At 44.1% G+C, this 12758-nt stretch overlaps 1 protein-coding gene across 2 annotated transcripts in view; it reads left to right on the top strand.

Annotated features, from left to right (window-relative positions):
* ehbp1 (EH domain binding protein 1) overlaps positions 1-12758 on the top strand; it is a 162966-nt gene that overhangs the window by 126442 nt on the left and 23766 nt on the right. For both annotated transcript variants that reach the window (XM_060878999.1, XM_060879000.1), the window contains 2 exons: positions 2534-2634; positions 5866-5986. In XM_060878999.1, the coding sequence (XP_060734982.1) occupies positions 2534-2634; positions 5866-5986 (222 nt within the window). The remainder of the gene's footprint in view (positions 1-2533; positions 2635-5865; positions 5987-12758) is intronic.

Raw genomic sequence — 12758 nt, 5'->3', positions numbered from 1 at the left:
ATCCGTTTGTGATTCGTTTATGAATCATTTGTGAATCGTCTGTGATTCGTTTGTGAATCATTTGTGATCCATTTGTGAATCGTCTGTGATCCGTTTGTGAATCGTCTGTGTTTCCGTTTGTGAATCGTCTGTGAATCATTTGTGAATCGTCTGTGATTCATTTGTGAATCATTTGTGATCCATTTGTGAATCGCCTGTGATCCATTTGTGAATCGTCTGTGATTTGTTTGTGAATCATTTGTGAATCATCTGTGATCCGTTTGTGAATCGTCTGTGATCTGTTTGTGAAACCTCTGGGATTTGTTTGTGAATCGTTTTTGAATCGTCTGTGATCCGTTTGTGAATCGTCTGGGATTTGTTTGTAAATTGTCTGTGATTAACCAAAGCAGCATTCAGCAGACATGAGCATAACTCACGATTTTTAACTAAATAAAATCTATTCGGTCAGTGGTTCATTAACATTTTCATCACTTCTGGCTCAAGAAATCAGAGCCAGAGTCTGTGCGAATCGGTGCCAGAGAATCTTCATCATGTTGCATCCATTTATGGTCGTGCTGTCAGGGTTGGAGGAATGTTATATGTTCTTTCCCCATCAATTACAGTTAGCGACACCGGCCGATCACGGACATCATGAAGCTCGCGGACTCATGAATGCAGAAAAAGGCAGATAGTTCTTTCTCTGAGAGTGTAGTAGCATACTATTTTTACACTATTACCCACCCTAATAAGAGATATAGAATTTCCAGTTCTGATTTGTTTGATTGGTTTGTTGCACATTGAATAATATCCTTGAATTCTTGAATATTGTTCTTACTTTTTGGTTAAAGTGGTTATCTGAGTAGGCAAGTTAAACAGATTAGTGTGTGTCTGTACAACCTCTACAAACTAAGAGAAATATAAGATATAACTAGATTTGTAAAGTTCGTCGCGACAAACTTTGATGTTGGCTTTGACGGTGCAACTATTCGCAAAGGCCGGTGCTTTTTGGAGGCGAGTGGACATAAGGGTCAGTGTTACTTTTGGAGGAAAGTGGACAGAAAGATTGTGAAATCTACTGGGCCTCTAGGGTGCCAATACTTTTGGAGGCGAGTGGACGTGAGCATGTGACGTCATCAGAATACACATGAGGAAGTTCCCCCTCATTGTTCTGAGTGTTTTGATATGTCACATGTCCATGTTGTAAAAGATTTTTTGATTTTACATATTTTGTGGGCGGGGCTGCGGCACAACCGAAAGGCCAGTCAGTACACCAATTTAAAAGTTTGTTCAGAGTATCAGCTAAAAGGAGCTGGCTGAGTTTGGTGTAGATAGTTCGAAAGCTTGCCGAGTTATAAACCTCCAAATTTTATAATGGAAGTCTATGGGGAAAAAAGGCCACTTATGCCTCTTTTCCACCGGAAAGAACCAGGTGCTGGTTCAGATCTAGCACTGATGCTGGTTCAAAGTTGGTTCCACTGGTGAACCTTCTAAGAACCGGTTTGCCTTTCCACCGGCTAGAGAGCATCAAGAGCCGAGTGTGACGTCACTTTATACGTGTCACGTGTCCCAGCAACTTTAGCGCAGCAGCGGCAAACACAAACACAACAACAATGGCGGATGTTGCTTTACTGCTAATGCTCATGGCTTTGTGAACCTACATTAACGCGGCGAAAAAAACGTTTACGTGCAGCTCCATGTAATCTGTATAAGCGGAGGTTGTAATCGATAAAGTACATAACGTTATTTTATCGCTAACACAGAAAAAAAGTTAGCCTTAGCATGTAACTACTTACTATCATGTGTGCTGATAATGTATCATATCGCGGTAAAGTAAAAAAGTATTAAACATTAGTATACTTAAGGTACATTATCAAATGCGCTAACAGTAGCCCCGCCCACAGCTCCGCCCACAGCCCCGGACACAAGCGGTTCTTAAGTGTAGACCAGCAACGTTTTGGTGCTACTTAAGAACCACTTTTCCTGGTTCAGAGCCGGTGCTTTGGCTGTCGAAAAAGAAAGAACTGGTTCTAAATTAGGCTCTGGCTCCGAACCAGCACTCGAACTGCCTCGGTGGAAAAGGGGCATTTGAGACCCGGTACCGGAAGTACCGGTACTCGGATCGCTTAGAAAAGCACAGCAACAAACTTCAGACCAGGGTCTACAACATATCCGAATTTGGTGCATGTAGCTCGAAAGCCCTAGGCTGGATTACATTTTATAAATTTTTGTCTAAGCTTAAATAGGAAAACAGAATGTTGGCTTCTACAAAGCTACATAAATATAAGAACAACAATAAAAAGAAAGTCGAGAAATAACATCATTGTCTTTCAAGAAGGTATGTTGATAAAGTGTCTCAGTTTAACCCGTTCAGTGCTGTCTGTCTGTTTTATCATAGTAATGCTCTTCCTTATTCACACATACTCCATACGTCCACTAGCTCCTGCACTTGTAATGTACGTCACTGTATTATTGCAAACTTTTTTCTTTGTATTTGCTCTAACGTTCTCCATTTAATACATCCGTCCTCTTGTTTTTGTTGTTGTTGTTTTTTTAGAGATGAAGAGGCAGAGGTCCGTGCCTGAGGAGCTAAAGCGAGCAGCAGAGGTCAGGAGCGGGACTTCGGAGGTGGAAAACCGAAAGCCGGCTGAAGATGAGGTGCGTCTTGATTCTCGTTATTACAAATCTCGTCCCGATCGCAATTCCTGAGTGACAATTTATTTATTCATTCATGCATTCATTTATTCATTTACTGGGATCATTTCTACCGGTAAGCCAGAGAGAGTCCGGCTCGGATAAATTAGAGCGGTACTGATGAGTCTGAGATTAGGAATAGAGAAAGGGGGGGAAAAAAACTAATCATGTCTTTCTTCATTTCTTCTTTTCTTTTTGTGTTCTTTTTAAAGAAAGAGACTGTAATTATTGCCCTGATCTGTGCATGTGTGTGTTAGAGAGAGGTAAGAGAGAGAGGCAGGATGGGTATATCAGAGGCTAAGAGTGAGTGAGAGCAGGAGAGTGAGGTCTGAGTGAGTGCGAGGCCATGCCGAGACCCCGACCGGACCGGTCTCTCTGTGCGGAGGTTAATCGTTGTTGAACCCAGCCATTACCCCAGCTCAGCCAGAATTACCCTCCCAATGATGTTTGCATTAATATAATATATATGGTAATTTCTAGCCTTAATTACGGCGGCACGGGGGCGCTGATCATGTGTAAAATTGATTCGTGGGAGAAATGCAGCGATAGAGCTGCAGCAGGAGAGGAACTCGTGATGGACAGCACCAAGAAAATGTAGTGTGTGTGTGGGGGGGTATAACCTCTTCCTCTCTCACTCCTCTTTATCGCTCTTTCTCTTATTTCCTATTAAAAATACACTGGATCAGCACTAACTATGTGTCCATCATTTATGAATGTACACTCATTTTTCCCCCGTCCTCCCTCGTTTCTCAGACTGGAGGGCGCAAGTGGCCGGAGGCAGACGATAAGACGTGCGTTTGTGTTTGCAAGCATTTTTAAAGAAAATAAACTTTGTGATTGGGACAGCAGTTTGGTGTCCAGCAGTTAATGTGAAAGGTGGGAGGGAGAGAGAGAGAGAGAGAGAGAGAGTGTGTGTGCGTGCGTGTGCGTGTGCGCGTGTGTGTGACAGTCAGTGAGTGTGTGACAGTCAGTGAGTGTGTGACAGTCAGTGAGTGTGTGACAGTCAGTGAGTTTATGTGTGTGACTGAGTGTGACTGTGTGTGACTGTGTGTGACTGAGTGAGAGTGAGTGTGACTGAGTGACTGTGTGTGTGTGACTGAGTGAGTCTGACTGAGTGAGTGTGACTAAGTGAGACTGAGTGAGTGTGACTGAGTGAGAGTGACTGAGTGACTGTGACTAAGTGACGGAGTGTGTGTGACGGAGTGTGTGTGACTGAGTGTGTGTGACGGAGTGATTGAGTGAGTCTGACTGAGTGAGTCTGACTTTGTGATTGAGTGAGTGTGTGTGTGACTGTGTGTGTGTGACTGAGTGAGTGTGATTGAGTGACTGAGTGAGTGACTGAGTGAGTGACTGAGTCTGACAGTGTGTGTGACGGAGTGACTGAGTGAGTCTGACTGAGTGATTGTGATTGAGTGTGTGTGACTGAGTGAATCTGACTTTGTGATTGAGTGTGTGACTGAGTGAATCTGACTTTGTGATTGAGTGTGTGTGACTGAGTGAGTCTGACTTTGTGATTGAGTGTGTGACTGAGTGAGTCTGACTTTGTGATTGAGTGTGTGTGACTGAGTGAGTCTGACTTTGTGATTGAGTGTGTGTGACTGAGTGAGTCTGACTTTGTGATTGAGTGTGTGTGACTGAGTGAGTCTGACTTTGTGATTGAGTGTGTGTGACTGAGTGAGTCTGACTTTGTGATTGAGTGTGTGTGACAGAGTGACTGAGTGAGTCTGACAGAGTGATTGAGAGTGAGTGTGTGTGTGACTGAGTGAGTCTGACTTTGTGATTGAGTGAGAGTGAGTGTGTGTGTGACTGAGTGAGTCTGACTTTGTGATTGAGTGAGAGTGATTGTGAGTGAGTGTGTGACTGAGTGAGTCTGACTTTGTGATTGAGAGTGTGACTGAGTGTGTGTGACTGAGTGAGTCTGACTTTGTGACTGAGTGACTTTGTGACTGAGTGAGTCTGACTTTGTGACTGAGTGTGAGTGACTTTGTGACTGAGTGAGTCTGACTTTGTGACTGAGTGCGAGTGACTTTGTGACTGACTGAGTCTGACTTTGTGACTGAGTGAGTCTGACTTTGTGACTGAGTGTGTGTGACTGAGTGAGTCTGACTTTGTGACTGAGTGTGTGTGACTGAGTGAGTCTGACTTTGTGACTGATTGAGTCTGACTTTGTGACTGAGTGTGTGTGACTGAGTGAGTCTGACTTTGTGACTGAGTGAGTCTGACTTTGTGACTGAGTGTGTGTGACTGAGTGAGTCTGACTTTGTGACTGTGTGTGACTGAGTGAGTCTGACTTTGTGACTGAGTGTGTGTGACTTTGTGACTGAGTGAGTCTGACTTTGTGACTGAGTGTGTGTGACTTTGTGACTGAGTGAGTCTGACTTTGTGACTGAGTGAGTCTGACTTTGCGACTGAGTGAGTCTGACTTTGTGACTGATTGAGTCTGACTTTGTGACTGAGTGAGTCTGACTTTGTGACTGATTGAGTCTGACTTTGTGACTGAGTGAGTCTGACTTTGTGACTGAGTGAGTCTGACTTTGTGACTGAGTGAGTCTGACTTTGCGACTGAGTGAGTCTGACTTTGTGACTGAGTGAGTCTGACTTTGTGACTGAGTGAGTCTGACTTTGTGACTGAGTGAGTCTGACTTTGTGACATTTAGTGAGATTGTTAGTCATGTGTTTTGGCCCCTACAGAAAATAATTTAGTAAATGTGATATATTATAGTAGTGATGCACGTTTAAACATATATTTAATACAGAAGTACAATTCACAATAAAAAATACACAACTATAAATACACAAATGTTCACAGTGAGAAAGAAAAACCTGTCCTTGGTTTGTTGTTGGGTTTTTTTGTGCTCCTGTGTGTCATAAATAATAAAAGGGATGTGGTTTTATGTAGAAGTGACCTTCACTCAGTGATGATTAGCCTCTCTCCTTCTTTTCCCCCTCACTTTTCTCTTCCCCCAGGTTCTTTTTCTCTTCTTCTTTTGCTTCTACAGCCTCTCTCTCTCTCCCTCTCTCTCCCTCTCTCTCTCTCTCTCCCTGTCTGTGTCTCTCTGTCTCTCTTTCTCACCCACCCTTCTTTTCTGTTTGTTCTTGTGTTTGCATGTATAATGTGACATCAGTGATGATTAACCCCTCTCTCTCTCTCTCTCTCTCTCTCTCTCTCTCTCTCTCTCTCTCTCTCTCTCTCAGGCGTTCAGAGACACGAGTCAGTACGTGGTGGGCGAGCTGGTGGCTCTGGAGAGCGAGCAGAGGCAGATCGACACACGCGCCTCGTGTGTGGAGAAGCGCCTGCGCTATCTCATGGACACAGGTAGCGCGCCCAATTTGCGCCCTAAACAGGGTCTGGCGAATTGAACGCGGCCCGACTCTCTCCGAGTTTCTGGGGGAAGTGGGGGGCCGTTTGAAGCGGGACGGAGGAGGGGGGATATGAAAAGGCTCTCCGGCTCTCTGGACCACGGCGATAAGCCGAGCTTCACCGAGAACGATAACGGCCACTGATAGCGCAGCCGAGCGCAACACGCATCCAATATCTGGCCTTCATTGATATGCTGTAGCGGAGAGAGGGAAAGAGGGAGGAGTAGAGAGAGAAAGTGTGTGTGTCAGAAACTGAATTTTACAGAGGAGCAAAAAATAATGGCATGAGCACATAGATACATACTAGTGCCTCCTCTGACTATGTTTGTCAAACACACACGCATGTGTAAAGAGGCTCAGCGCCGGGTGAGGGTGAGGTAAGGGGCAGGGGTTTGGCCATGAAAATCCTGTAAAGGTGATGCTCAGCGAACAGGGAACACCTAAATTTGGACAACAGCATCCAGCCAAGCAGCCACTGATATTAAACAAGCATTTTCCCACAAGGGAGAAAAAAAAAAAGAAGGGGGGGCAAAGAAGATGCTTTGGTTTATACGCTTCTCAGTCGCATTGCTCTCGTATCAAAACTATCTCCATTTTGCGTTTGCCAACACCACCACCCCTCCCTCTTCTTTTCCTTCCATCTCTTTCTCGGCTGGTCTCGAGTCTACAGACACCGGAGCCATTGTGCGAGCCTGAAGGGCTTTTTCGCTGTGATGTGATATGAACCCAAGCCGGTTAACCGCTCAGGACACAAACCAAACAGCCTGAGATAGATCAGCATGCTCAAGTGTGTGTGTGTGTGTGTGTGTGTGTGTGAGAGAGAGAAAGAGAAAGTTACTCCAGATATATTAACCTATGCTAGGAAAAGAGTAAGCAGGTGTGTGATTCTTTTTCTTTTTTTTTTTAGTCTGGACATCCACAATGTTGTGTTGATATATTTAGTCAACTCTAATTAATATATAAATGATCAATATTGCATTGGTTTTGAGTTCTGACCTTCAGAAGAATAAAAACTATCAGGTTTTGCTAAAAGCTCTATCGTAAACGGCAGCTTCATTGGAAAAAGATAAATTCGACGATAGAAAATGGTAGTGTGTCGTTGCTGCCGAGGGGAAACTTCTTGTTAAGATTTCTGCAACATTCCTTTGCTGCTTACAGTTAGAATAAAATAAATAAACTAGCTAGCAAACATCATGATTTAACGCCGCATCACGCCAGGATCGGCTCAGGATCAGTCTGCAGTTTAATGTCTGTAGCAGTGGGGTTTGTATAACGAGGCAAAATGAGAACCCCGTGTGTAGAATCACCTAAAGCCTATAGAGCGCACACCTGTGTGCAGATACAGTATAATGTCTAGTTCATTCAGAACAAGTGGTATGGGTGTGTGTGTGTGTGTGTGTGTGTGTGAGAATACACGCACATCTCCCCATCACTTCTACTGTTGCACTTTTGGGGGATCGGTTCTCCAGTTCTGTATTAATCCAGTCTTTCATTATTTCCTTCGTTCATTATCCATTTACTCCTTTCATTCAGCCATTCACGAGCTCTATAAATGGGATCGATGTCGACCTTTTAACTCCTTCCCATTTTCTCCCTCCTCATCGTTCTTCTTTTCTGTTTTATTTTTTCCTCTTACCCTCCTCCCGTGGCCCAGTGATCCCTCTTTAGATTATACACCACACACTGAATCACTCACTGCTGCTTCTTTTTGTGTGTGTGTGTCTGTGTGTGTTTTTTATTTTTTTTATTTTATTTTTTGTGTGTTTTTTTTTTTTTTGAGCATCAAGTCAGCTCTCCCCAAAAGACTTGGCAGTAATTGGGCGGCTTAATTTATTTACCGTGCGCAGTTCACAGCACATTAGAGAACGGAGATAATTGAACAAGAATTGTCAAGTGTCTTCTGATATCAGGCACATTACAGAAGGGAGCGCTCTGAAGAAAAAAAACCCTCCATTTCCATGCAACCATTGTTTATAGTAATTAAGTACACAGATTTATTCCTTGGTCTCCTTCCAAGCTTATGGCAAGCGCCATTGTTGTCCTCTATTAATATGTAATCAGTAAATAGTTTAATTTTCTAATCTGCAGTTGGAGAATTCGCTTTCTAACAACTCTTAATTACGGTGGTGCCCTAATGATGCGAGTTTGGGCCGACTCGGCGCTCGGGGCTCTCGCTGCAGCTCACGCTTAATGAACTCGTTATTCTTTCACCAGAGGGAGAAGTGTCCTTCACACGGAGAAATATTAATAATAATCAAATCAAATAAATACGCGTAAATCAACGCCGCCGACGCACTCGTCCGGTTTAGCGTCACGTCTCGATGTTTATTGTCATTCTGACGTTTTTTTTTTCTTCTTCTAATGAACACATCACATTTTATACTTCAAAAAAAAAAAATAAAAGAAAGAAAAAAAGTCTATTCACTCTCAGGACGGTCACTCTGTCGCACCACAATACGTTTCGGTGCCGTATTGAAATTTTTATCAGCCGCGCTTTTGATATTCGCCCGGCTTTTCCCGCCGCATCTGCTCGACATCCATCTCTATTTATGCATTCGTGCACACATATGATTTTCAAATCGCTTTCTAACCCACCACAATGGACGCAATTATGAAAATAATGGCTTCTAAAGGCACTCCGCGAAGCTCACACCTACCGAGCGCTCGATAAGACAGATAACAAAAAAGCAGACAGAAAAGGGAAAAGGACGAGTTTTAGCTAAGATTAACATATGTTTAAAAATTGCACTCGAGCCTGATAAGACTGACACAGGTTTTATTGCGCTCTAATCCCTCTCTCTTTTTTTTTTTTCCTTCTCCCCCTCCGTTCATCTCCGTCACAGATTATTCGTACAAGACGGATATCGCCGGCTCGGTGTAGTGTAAGGACAAACCTTCTCGTTATAACGTGCCCGTTTTCACGACAGAATTTGTCCTCTGCTTTACGCTTAATCTCAGCTTTCACGTCTATTTAATGCGAGTTTGCGGTTTGTTTCTCTGCTCAGATTTAATTGTTGGCTCTCGTTCCGACTGTTACGTCGGCCATGCGGAAATAATTGAGCGTGTTTTTACGTTTTGTTTCTAAACCTCGGTTTTTGGAGTGCGTGTTTGTGTGTGTGTGTGTGTGTTTGTGGGGTTCCACTAATATCCAGCCCCTTCAGTTTAGCAGAAGATTTAAGCTCTGCTACGTGAGCAGCATGGAGATTCGGCCTCCGAGCTCGGGCAACACAAACAGCCCGCGCAGCTTTAAGTATATTATCAGGCAAGTTCTTTCAGAAACGTATTGCTTAAAGAAGCTTAACATTAATTATTGTAACTTTGGGAAGATTACATCCACAGCGGCCGTGTAAGCGGTGGCGTACTCCTCTTGACCTCCTATGCAAGAGCTTAAAGACACAAGAATGGCATTTCCCCGCAGCATTAATGGGATAACCGGTATAATCTTTCAACAGTAAGAGTGGAAAAAAGTGTTTAGAGTGTAATACCTGTCATTCTGAGGAAGAGGATGTCTCTGGGAATCAAAACACACACACACACACACACACACATGCGCGTTTAGGCCGTGCCATGGTTGCAAACCCTCTCTCTCTTTCTCTCTCTCTCTCTCTCTCTCTTGCTTACACTTTCTGGACTCAGTACCTTGTCCACTCTAATTTCAAAGACCAAAGACTTCATTTAGCCTCCCTGCCAAGCATGCGTGCCGAGCGGCAGTAAGTAAGCCTGGAGACAAACGCAGGAATTTGCCTCATAAAGCCAGCTCTTTCGTAGCCGCCGCAAAGGCCGGAGCCATTTCAGGAGGTGACCGGCTCTTCAGATTTAATGCCGGATTTCGCTTTATCCCCCCCAAAAAAAAAAAAAACTTCAAAGGGTGGTTAACATCAGAATGGTCCATATTCACCGGGGGTGTGTTTACTGTCTGGATTTATTTTGCTCACCTGACTGCGTCTTGTTTGTTACTTACAGTATGTAAGGAAGGTGACGTCGGTGACTCGATGCTCTTCTCTGTGACTCGTTGCCCTCGTACGCATTTTATTAAAGAAAGTTGTAGGATTCAGGGACCACTAAACCCTCTAAGGTCTGAGTGCGAGAGACAGGCAGCTTGACTCTGAGACTTGGGTCGACGAAGCTGCTCGTCGGTCTCGCGACACCATTAAGGTTCACCGACGCATCGAGAGCACAATTCCGTTAGTTAAGTTGCACTGAGTTTTTTTGCGCTCCATCATCCCCCTCATTCCCACACCAGCTCCAGCTCCCCCCCCAACGTGAGGACGGGGTTTTTCTTCTCTCTCCTTTCGGTCTGGTGTCAGCCTTTCAAACATTCTTTAACAGTTGGATGAAAGGGGATTTTTAGGAAGATTAGGGAACGGGATCCTCCAGGCATTGTCTGAAAATCTTAAGATAAAACGCGCGCGGTGGATGGAGCCAGTGGGAGGGGTGGGGTGGGGTGTGGGGGTGGGGAGGGTTTTGTTGCTTGCTGCAGATAGGCTTCTCATTCAGAGATGTGGAATATAGATTTATTATTGTTTTTTTTTTGTTTGTTTGTTTTTTTTGTTTTTTTTAAAGAACAATTTGGAAACGATTTCGAGTCTCCGTCATCTCTCTCCTCTTCACTTCACTTTCGATTCCTCTCTATTCTCCTCTCTCGCATCAGTGTTCGGCGGCTGCTCTTGCTTCTTTTTTTTTAGTTTTTAATATTAAAATTGTCGGTGTGAGGTCGAGTTAACGGCACGCCGCCACGCACGGCGTAGCGGACAGCTTGCGATAGACCCGATTAGCATTTTCAAAAGGCGCCACAACGACGCCGCTTATTATAATCTCTCTTTTATTGAAGCATCTCGAAGGCCTTTTCATCATTGCAGTAGCACTCAGCCAAAGCTTCGAGTGTCTCGGCCTGCAAAAGCTGCTATGATGCGGCGAAGCAGCCAAAAACACACTAATCCTGCTTCTTTTTTGATTACACTGTAGCAGTGCATGTTTTTAGGCTTCATTGTCAACATAGGGAAGGTTCATTTCTCCCTTTTTATTTATTTATTTATTTACTTATTTATTTTTTAACTTGTTTGTGTTTTCACATCGATCCTGACTATTATCATGAATCAGACTATTAAACGATCATGTTGCCCTCTTAGTCTGGGCTGAAATTGATAAATTAACGCCTTAGCGAACCAGTTTGGGTGCGTCGAGCCCCATTTGCGTAATTGATCATTATTTGGTTAACAAATCGTCCGCTGACGGCATAATTGAATTTTAGCCATGAGGTCCATTAACAGACCTTTTCATATGGTAACCGATTAAGACACACTTTACAATTAAGTGTAATGACACGGGAGGAGGGGGGCTGGCCCGTAATTAGGGCTTTCATGTGCTAACAGGCCCTGCAATGCTAGCTCGGTTGTTGTTCTTTTGCCTTTGTATGGGGCCCGCGCATTCCTGGTGCTCGAATCCGAAAGCCCGACCGGCTTATTTCATCTAATGGAAACGACAATTTAAACGCCATTGTCCTGCCGTTAGGGAGAGATGAAGAGATAGCCAGGGAATTGAGTCCTGTACTTACAGTAGGGGAGGGGACTCATTATCAATTTGTCCTTAAGCAAACCTTACACAGAGAGAGGGAGAAGGAGGGAGAGAGAGAGAGAGAGTGTGAGGGGGAGAAAAGAAAACGTCAGAATCCACAATACAGATATGGAAAGCAGGGCTAATAGTGTTAGCACATCCATTACTCGCTCGGTTTAATTCATTAAGCAGACAGGGCGGTGACTCTGTTGGCCTTGTTGAAATGCGTGCAATATGACACTGCTCAAATTTGTTCTAGCGCATTGCCCCGGGGTAAAGCAGAGACGCTGGGGGTCCTAATGGAGGAGGTGGGGCAACTTATCAACTAGGAACCGTGGGGAGTGGCAATACACACACTGTCACTGCGGCACCTTCATGCTCACTTATCTTTTTACTCTTCTCTCTTTACACCAGTGCGCTCTCTCTCTCTCTCTCTCTCACTCTCTCTCTCTCTCTCTCTCTCTCTCTCTCTCTCACTGTTTCTCTCTCTCTCACTGTTTTTCTCTTTCTCTCTCTCGCTCACACACTGTTTTTCTCTCTCTCTCACACTGTTTCTCTCTCTCTCTCTCTCTCTCTCTCTCACTCACTGTTTTTCTCTCTCGCTCACTGTTTCTCTCTCTCTCTCTCTCTCTCTCTCTCTCTCTCACACACACACTGTTTTTCTCTCTCTCTCTCTTTCACTCCCTCTCTCTTTCTCTCACTGTTTCTCTCTCTCTCTCACTGTTTCTCTCACTGCTTCTCTCTCTCTCTCTCTCTCTCTCATTGTTTCTCTCTCTCTCTCTCTCTCTCTCTCTCTCACACACACACACTGTTTTTCTCTCTCTCTCTCTTTCACTCCCTCTCTCTTTCTCTCACTGTTTCTCTCTCTCTCACTGTTTCTCTCACTGCTTCTCTCTCTCTCTCTCTCTCTCTCATTGTTTCTCTCTCTCTCTCTCTCTCTCTCTCTCTCTCTCTCTCTCTCTCTCTCACACACACACACACACACGATATTAAATCTGAGTGTTTGACACACAGACTTTAGCTGTGTATGGAAATCTTCTGCTGTTCCCTGAACCAGTCTCATGTTATCTGTTCATCAGCTCTGTCAGTTTTCACTCAGCTCTACGTTTCTCATGTCCAGGCTTTAGAGGAACGCTTCTGTTAAAAAAAAAAATAACAGCAAAATAAATCTGATT

The sequence above is a fragment of the Tachysurus vachellii genome, chromosome 10 (genome assembly GCF_030014155.1).
Source record: "Tachysurus vachellii isolate PV-2020 chromosome 10, HZAU_Pvac_v1, whole genome shotgun sequence".
In the NCBI taxonomy this organism is placed as follows: Eukaryota; Metazoa; Chordata; class Actinopteri; order Siluriformes; family Bagridae; genus Tachysurus; species Tachysurus vachellii.
Note: the sequence above shows the minus strand (reverse complement) of the source record. Positions and strands in the feature narration are given on the sequence as shown.